The sequence below is a fragment of the Octopus sinensis genome, linkage group LG3, assembly GCF_006345805.1.
Source record: "Octopus sinensis linkage group LG3, ASM634580v1, whole genome shotgun sequence".
In the NCBI taxonomy this organism is placed as follows: domain Eukaryota; kingdom Metazoa; phylum Mollusca; class Cephalopoda; order Octopoda; family Octopodidae; genus Octopus; species Octopus sinensis.
In genome coordinates, this window is record NC_042999.1 from 86,902,780 (window position 1) to 86,912,779 (window position 10,000).

A 10,000-nucleotide genomic window follows, 5' to 3' on the forward strand; every position below is an offset into this window, starting at 1 on the left:
CGTTTTCTTTAGGGGACCAAAAACGTAACAGAAATTTAGTCACATGTGGGCATGATCCGAAAAGCTCTGTCCTTGTATTTAGACATGTGGTAGGGTCTAAGCTGCTTTTCCAGATAAGCCATCTCTCCATGTCGCATAAACCGCACCTTCCGCTGCCGTTAGTGTAGGGCTTACATCTGGCCAAAATCTTCCATTGTATGTTATAATCGACACCTTTATCTCTTAAAGACCAAATATGATTGGATAATTGTGTCGCTTTTCTTTGTTCCAGTGCCTAAAGCTCAAAGGGTGGTTATTGAATCTGGCCTTGAAATTACCCTCTGTCAGGCCCACGTATTTCTCGTCGAAACGGTGTCTTTAGTGGTTATAGAGTTTACGGTAGCTTCATATATGATGGTCTTGGACATGCAAGCTCCATTTAGCGGGCACAATTCTTTATTCCTGCATGAACAGCTGTTTTCTTCTTGTGTTTTTTGTATGTTATGATTGATTATGTTTTTAAAATTGGTAGTTGAACTAAAACTAATTTTTAGGTGGCCTTCAATATAGGTAAATATTTCCTAGCACTGATAGATAGACATTTTCCAGTTAACCATGCTTATTGGAAACTCTTCAATAGACACAATTTAAAAATTAGTTTTAGTTCAACTACCAATTTTAAAAACATAATCAATCATAACATACAAAAAACACAAGAAGAAAACAGCTGTTCATGCAGGAATAAAGAATTGTGCCCGCTAAATGGAGCTTGCATGTCCAAGACTATCATATATGAAGCTACCGTAAACTCTATAACCACTAAAGACACCGTTTCGACGAAGAAATACGTGGGCCTGACAGAAGGTAATTTCAAGGCCAGGTTCAATAACCACACTTTGAGCTTTAGGCACTGGAACAAAAGAAAAGCGACACAATTATCCAATCATATTTGGTCTTTAAGAGATAAAGGTGTCGATTATAACATACAATGGAAGATTTTGGCCAGATGTAAGCCCTACAATAACGGCAGCGGAAGGTGCGGTTTATGCGACATGGAGAGATGGCTTATCTGGAAAAGCAGCTTAGACCCTACCACATGTCTAAATACAAGGACAGAGCTTTTCGGATCATGCCCACATGTGACTAAATTTCTGTTACGTTTTTGGTCCCCTAAAGAAAACGGATAGAACATGCTTTCTGTGTTATGTCCCAAGAAGATTTTATATATTTATATATTTTTATATATTTTTATGTATTTTTATATAATTTTTATGACGAAAAATGCGAGCGATGTATAAGTACGCAGGCAAAGCAGAGTTATAACAGAGTAATTTCCCTTCATTTTTAACGGTTTTTTTACATAACGTTTTCAAATAGCCAGATAACCGAAGAGATGGTGTTGTGGATTTCCACTTCGGCATCTGAAACTCAGAGTTTTATCTTGACTACCGAGTAATGTAACATATTGTATAGATAAATTTCCTCTATTTACATAATATTGAGGTCTCTTTCTTTCTTTTGTTATCTTACCGTTTATATATATATATAATATATATATAATATATATATAGTTTATTTTAAGCAGCAGAAAATTCAACAAAATCTGTTTTTCTCGTTGCCGTTCATCAGACAGTTTTTGCTAGAATGGAACCGATACGGTGCCCCAGCATGGCTACAGCTCATAAGCTGAAACTAGAATCAATCAATCAATCAATCAATCATATCAATTCAATCTAGACTCTTACAAACGCTACACCTTTAAAAAGAAATGGACTTGTTTGATTGGCCCTTTAGAAAAAACGGTCAATCTTCGAACGATAAACAAAAAGGTCAAAAATATATGTATATATATATAAAAAAACTTATAAAAATTATAAAATCCGAGGAAAAAACCTTACATTGAATAAAATACATATTGACGTTAATGAAGAAGAAAGTATAAATTAATGCATAGAAATTAAACCTGTTATAAATATTACACTGCAATACATATTTATATTAAAATGTACATATATATATCACATACACAAAAGGATGCGCGCAAACGCCATACATATACAGACGTATGAATATAAATCTAAATATACACATAAATGCATGTGTACATATATTCACGCAAACCATCTCGCACGCAAGTTAAAAATCATCTATGTAGCGATTCTCATATACTGAGTAAGGGGGGGGACGAAAGAAAGGAAGAGAGAGAAAAAGGAACGAAGGAGGGGTGGGGAAAAAAAACGAAATAAGAAAAAACGAAATAAGAAAAAATTATGTATACAAGCTGTGTAACGGCATTATTGGCATATATGGAGACAAGTATACAAACACAAGTTCGAATGGATACATATACATACAGTCGTGTATATGTGTGCTTAAGCACAAACATACTCTCACTTACACATACACAGATACGCATGCTTACAAATACATATCCTTGGCTATACACATACTTATATCAACATTCTAATTTTGACAACATTGCTTTAGCGTTTGTAAGAGTCTAGATTGAATTGATATATCGGTTCCATTCTAGCAAAAACTGTCTGATGAACGGCAACGAGAAACTCAGAGTAACAGATTTTGTTGAATTTTCTGCTGCTTAAAATAAAGCATATTACTCTACCACTGGTATTTGAGTACTCTTTTTTCCACCTTGTTTCACATTTATGTGTTTACTCCGGTATATATATATATATATATATATATAATATATATATATATATACACACACACATGCATACATACACATATATATATATATATATATAATATATATATATATATATATATATATATATATATACATATACAGAGAGAGAGAGAGAAAGAGAAAGAGAGAGTCTTTCTACGACTGTTTGTAGGTGTTACACGTTATTGCTATTTAGTGACTTGATCTGAGATCGTATGCTGAAGTACATCGAGATATCGAGATATCATGATGACCGTTTAAAAACACATATGCTGTCGGTGTATGACCGAATAGTGAAAACGTTCGCAACTTAACCACAGAGTTTCACCTTTGATCCTGCAACATGGAACCATGGGCAAATGTTATCTTCTACAACTTCGGGTTGACACACACTTCATGAGTGAAAATTGGGTGGATGGAATCCGTATAAAAGCTCATCGAGTGGACTTACCTGTAATTCAAAGCGTACATACTGTGTCGCTCAGATTCTGCTTGACAATTAACTTAGGGATACACGTATCTGTAGAATGTTCGTTCAGAAGGTAGTTCAGCTAATCAAACAAACGAATACTCATCGTCAAACAATGGAGATTCATCACCATCATAGTCATTCCAGTATGAAACTCTTATATATATATGCGATGTGTGTATGTGCTTAGGTCGTAATACAGGTCGATCATCATCATCATCATCATCATCATCATCATCATCATCATCATCAATGCTTAGCGGTATTTCGTCTGCCGCTACGTTCTGAGTTCAAATTCCGCCGAGGTCGACTTTGCCTTTCATCCTTTCGGGGTCGATTAAATAAGTACCAGTTACGCACTGGGGTCGATATCATCGAGTTAATCCGTTTGTCTGTCCTTCTTTGTCCTCTCCGTGTTTAGCCCTTTGTGGGTAGTAAAGAAATAGGTATTTCGCCCGTCGCTACGTTCTAAGATCAAATTCCGCCGAGGTCGACTTTCATCCTTTCGGAGTCGGTAAATTAAGTACTGGGGTCGATGTAATCGGCTATCCCCCCTCCCCCAAATTTCAGACCTTACGCCTATAGTAAAAAGGATTATTTATCTCTTAACTCATTTTGTATTTGTCTTGAATATATCTATTAAAAAAATGATTCTTAATAAACGTCATTTATAGACTTGAGTCGGGAAAAAGACATTTGGATTCGATGAATACAATATTTGAAAACTCTCCGAAAAAGTAAGATTTACGTTATCTATTATAGCTTGATAGACTGAGTCATTTCATAGTTTAGTATCTTAAACTGTGCCGGTAGTGCATAGCAAACTGCTGACCGTTTGTTTGACAACCAGTAAACCAGTGTCATTTCCCTTACATTGGATTAATTTTTTATTTAAAGATGAGAAATTTACGGTATGATACGTATTTATTTTAGTTTCTCGCTGGCAGCAGTTTTCAGTTAAATCTAAATATGATATCACAAACAAGATAGTATGCTATCAAATCTGGCATATGGTCAACAATTTTTAGGGACGTAGGGGTGAGTTGATTACATTGACTACATTACTTAACTGGTACTCCGAAAGGATGAAAGCAAAGGTTGACCTTGGCGGGATTTGAGATTAGAACGTAGAGTTCAGAGAAATGTTGCCATACATTTTGTCCGACGCTCTTAACTATTCTGTGGGTTCACTGCCTTCACAAACAAGATAATATAAAAGTAACATTAAAAGATCGTTAGTATCTTATGATGAGAACTGCATGGTGTTTGGTGGGCGAGTTTATTTAGTCATTTTGCAGAATCTACATAATGTAGAGAAATTTATGTTTCGATGATTGTTGGAGTTTGGCATTGTGAAAATGAAATAAATAAATATGTGTACAACTTACAAACATGTGGATTAGTTTACCGAGGGACTCAACTTATTTTGTTGTTGCTTAGCTCTGATTGGGTAGCCTTATCATGAAGGGTAGTTCAGCCGAAGCTATCCCATCTTTTTGATTATTTAGGACTACATCAGCCCATTAAAAACAGGTAAGGACTGTAGCCTTACCTTTTTAATGAGTTGAGCTAAGTAGACTCCTTCATATTCATGTAAGAGGATTCCATCAAATAATAGATCACTTTATTTATTTCTACTCTCGAATAAATGCAGTATAGTACAAAACTAAGGACCGTGTAGGAACTCGTAACTCTTTAGGTGTTATACTCCCACGTTATCCACTTGGTCATTGGTATACTGTACGACATAGTTGATATCAGTAGCATACCTAATAAGGGAGAAAGGGGAACGACCTCTCCCCACGAGCACATTTTTCAAAATTGGCACCTTTTCAACATTTTTTCAACTCTAGTTTTATTCCTTTTGTTAATTGCATGGTTTTGGAATAACTTACCGAAATCATAATTTTATTTGACTAACCTCCTGTATTTAAAATAATTAATTAGCACACGTTTTAAGATTTATGAGCTTACTGAAAAACTTATTATTGTGTTTTAATTTAAAATACATAATAACAATTATGTACTTTATTAAATGACTCTATCTTCCTCGAGTTTCGATTTTAAACACACAATTAAAATGCATAATCAATGAGTTAAAAATTGCTTTGTGTATGTCACAGCGCCTTTTTTTATGTGCTCGCTCCACGAAACTTTAAAATCTGGTTACGTTACTAGTTGATATAAGGGATTATCAGATATAAGGACTATCAAATATACAGTTATCAGATATAAAAAGATTTCGCGTTTTGGTTAATCTTTATCATAAGTGAAAATTGTACCACAAACAGCTGAAAAACGTCGTCTTTTTACAAGTCAGAAGAAAAGGGCAATGACTAATACTTTTAAAGGGCCTTTCAGATGGCTAAGGTGATTCGGTTAATGTTTGCCTTAAATTTCTATCTGTCGATGCTTCTGGAGGAAGTTTTGTAACAGAAGACGTTCCAGAGGGATGCAGCTCAGTGGAGGAGAGGTAGAATTATCCAATAAACTTGCGCATAGGTGGTACAGAATTTGCTTGTTCAGGAGACCAGAAGCCGTTTTTGTAATGTTGAGACAAATTTGGGATATGTTGGTGAATAAATGGTTGCCAAAAAGTGAGATGATATTTTGATCAAATCTCTCTCTCTCTCTCTCACTCTTCCTCCTCTCAGATATGAAAACAAAACTGCAGTGTGAATATAAAAAATAGGCAAAAGACATCAAAGTACATGATTGAGCGTGTGTGAGAAATAGAGAGATGAGCAGTGTATATACATATGTATGTGTGTATGTATGTATGTACGCATACATATATATATAAACACAAATATATGTATGTTTGTATATATATATATATATATATAATGTGTTTATATATATATATATATATAATGTATATATATATATACAAATATATGTACAGATATATTTATGTATATTTGCATGTATGCATGTATACATGTATACATGTATGCATGAATGTATGTATGCATGTATGTATGTATGTATGTATGTATGTATGTATGTATGTATGTATGTATAGTACCAATATAAGCTAGAACAACGTATTTCTCAGGGTTTCATTTCTGTATATCCCAGACAATGAACGGACGAAATGATAGTGATAAACATTTACACTCAGAACTGAAAGCCGTACGTCCGTGTGTGTGTGTGTGTGTGTGTGTGTGTGTGTGTGTGTGTATGCGTGCGCTCTTATGCTTGCGTGGTGTGTGTGTATATGCGTGTGTACTTAAACACACACACAGACATTTTTTCTTTAAGAAACGGGGTAAAGAGTACCCAACAGATGTAACAAAGTATTTTTATTATTGTCGTTTTCTATTACCCATGACTGTTGTGCACAGATATTTCAAGAAAAACTATCGCAACTGATATAGCGATAATGCTGTCTATAAGATATAAGTTACATATATTTCGAGAAGCATTCTAAAGAAATAAAAAATAAAAAGCAAAGTAATTTATCTATCGGAAATAGGGAAAGAGATCTTTAAGCCAAATCTTGTAGCATAGCATAAACCAGTGCTTTTCAAGCTTTTTGCTGGAGCGGAACCCCAAGGAAACATTCCACTGGCCCGAGGAACCCTTGTGCAATAATTTAATAGTCTTATGCACACATATCTGCACAGGAGACTTAAAAATTACTGCTGGTTTTAGCGGTTTTGTAACTTCTTGCGGAACCCCAAGACTGAACTAGCGGAACCCTGGTTGAAAACCACTGGCATAAACTAAGGATCTTGTTGTTTATAATCATTAGGACATTTTTCTGAAATTTTGTGGATGAGCTGTGTGAAACGGTTTAGCAGCAGTGATGGTGTGAGTGAAAGATTGTAGACATTCTGTTAAAATTAAGGATTTGCTTCCAAACATTACTGATATATTAAGCCAAAATGTTTTCAGTGAGAGCTTCTACAAAATCATCTGACTTTCTAGAAATAGAAGCTGAATTTTCTTGAAATCCCATCGCAAGTATACGTTAGACATTGTAGTCACTGATATACAAAAAAGATGGTATGTTACTTCTTGGAATGTCTTTGGTCTGCTTGTTCACTACTTATTATTGACAAATAATAATCCTTTCTACTATAGGCACAAGGCCTGAAATTTGTGGGTGGGGTGGGTGGTTATAGTCACTACATCGCTCCCCAGGGCTCAACTGGTACTTATTTCATTGGCCCCGAAAGGATGAAAGGCAAAGCCGACCTTGGTGGAATTTGAAAAGAGAACGTAAAAACGGACGAAATGTCGTAAAGCATTTTGTCCGCTGTGCTAACGATTCTGCCACCTCACCTCCTTTAATTAAGTAATAATAATAATAATAATAATAATAATTAATAATAATAATAATAATATAATAATAATAATAACAACAACAACAATAAAATAATAATAATAATATAATAATAATAATAATAACAACAACAACAACAATATAATAATAAATAATAATAATAATAATAATAATAATAATAATAATATAATAACACAACAGATAGAGAAATTAAGGCCAACAGACCAGATATGTTGTCAGAGACCATGAAGAAAAAAAATGCTTTCTAATTGATGTATCAATACCGGCTGATGACAACGTGGTCTCTAAAAGAAAGGGAGAAACTCTCAAAATACAAAGACCTGGAAATAGAGGTAACTAGAATGTGGAACCTGAAAACAGAAACAATTCCTATCATAGTAGGTGCATTAGGCATGATAAAAAAATATTCAGACAAATACATAACACAAACACACAGGACTACAAACACATATACATACAGAAAATTGCACTACTAGGCACTGCACACATCCTACGCAAAACACTTTCCATACAATAACCATCAGAGCATCACAACAAATCACAGCACATACCCAAGGTACACAGAGCTGCGCTCGGTAGTGAAGTGAAAGCACGCTATAAAAATAAAACTACTGAATAATAATAATAATAATAATAATAATAATAATAATAATAATAATAATAATAACAATAATAATAATTATAATAATAATAATAATAATAATAATAATAATAGTCAAGGCGACTACAGTACCAGTGATTGTAGGATCTCTAGGAATGATAAAAAAAGGTACTGAAACTATTTGAAAATGATTCCAGGCTTACCATCCCTCACAGGAAGTGCAAAAATCGTATTAACTGGAACGGCTCATGTACTGAGAAGAGCACTGTCGCTGTGAAAATAACATCCATCCATGAATTTATTTATTTATTAATTTTAAATACATATTTTATCTGTGAATTTGCGCGTGTAATCTGGGAATGCATACAATGCCCTTCTCTGCCCTAGGTGTATGGAAAACACTCGGCGAGAAACGAAGAAAATTTGAAGAAAGAAGGAAAAAAAATAATAAATAATAATAATAATAAATAATAATAATAATAATAATAAATAATAATAATTATTATTATTTTATTATTATTATTATTATTATTATTATTATTATTATTATTATTATTATTATTATTAATGACTAAAAAGAAATAGAACTAGTGCGTGTGCTTGTTATTGGCATAATGACTCTCGAGATCCAACGAAATCTGTTTCAAAAGACAAGCTGATATCAAGAGTCTTGCAAACCAAATCCAAAAACATCTTTAATTTCTTTAAAAGTTATTATGCATTTGATATCAGGTGGTGGGTATTATGAAAATAGCACCATGAAACATTTTTCATACTCGTTTTTTATCTTATTTTTTTTTTAGTTTTTTACACAACTTCCGATTTTTTTCTTTTTTTAGCTTTAACTATTATTGTTGATTTTTTCTACTACAAGCTCAAGGGTGGATTATCTCTGTAAAACAAAAAGGTAGTGGGGTTTAAGGAGGATTTATTATATCGAAAACCCTGCTGTTTGGCGTTGCTAATGCTTCGTCTTGTAGAGATGGTGTCAGTGACTCGTTACCATTCTCTTTTCTGTATTATTGTATTGTCAGTTAAATGGAATAAAAAATGTTAACAATATAAGGTCAGTGTCATTAGAAGTACAATAACACAATCACCAACACAAACAATTATGTCACATTCATCTATGATTATCACTTAATAGGCCTGATTCTATGATTGTCATTTATCGCACTAAAGATAATCCATTGCATGAATACAATCGTCACTGCTACCTCTATTGCATCACCAATTTATAACTTAACAATCCATACATCTCCTTCACAGCAAACACCATTCTAACAATGTGAACGAACTTTACCAAAAATCCTACGAAGAACACAATGCATTTATCTAGTGACTATATTAAACTATCACCTATATATATATCTCTCGGAACATAAACGAAAGCGAAAAAGAAAAAAGATAGAAAATAAGAAATAAGCAGCAGGGAGAGGGTAGAGAATAAATATAAGAATAAATGCCAGATAGGTGTTGCACGGAGTTCAGAATGACTTCAGTCAGACTAATATAGATAAGTCAAGAGAGGGCGTCACATACAGCTTGCGACATTTGCTGCAGTATACCACAGTCTGACAGCGCGTATGCAATGCGTACATGCAAACGAATAAACCAATAAGCGGGCGGGCGGGCCAAAGAGCTCTTGTGATATATAAGTGTAGCTTGGTTCTTATTATAAATGGGTAGATGAAACACAGTCAGTGGTCAGTTTCGCTTGTCTTCTCTGCCTTTCTTTTCCATTTGGATTATTTGACCGGCACCATCATGACGGATGATCCTTTAGACAAAGACAAACTCCTCAGTTGGTATAAACTGGCGAAAAGTGACAGGTAAGTCAATAATTATTATAGGCATGCATATATCCGAATGTTGTTCATTTCTAATGTATTCCACACGTAGACAATGCTCAGAAGTATTACACACATATGTCTGAGTGTGTTTGTGTAT

General features: G+C 33.9%; 1 protein-coding gene across 2 annotated transcripts in view; it reads left to right on the forward strand.

Moving 5' to 3' along the window:
• Window positions 1–10,000, forward strand: part of LOC115209497 (protein Wnt-8b-like) — a 95,460-nt gene that overhangs the window by 6,100 nt on the left and 79,360 nt on the right. Inside the window, exon 1 of one of the 2 annotated variants that reach the window (XM_029777923.2) lies at window positions 9,497–9,882. The exons of the other annotated variant lie outside the window; for it this stretch is intronic. Coding sequence (XP_029633783.1) covers window positions 9,740–9,882 — 143 coding nt within the window. The 5' untranslated portion in view covers window positions 9,497–9,739. Of the gene's footprint in view, window positions 1–9,496; window positions 9,883–10,000 lie in introns of those variants that run through there. 2 annotated transcript variants of the gene reach the window in all.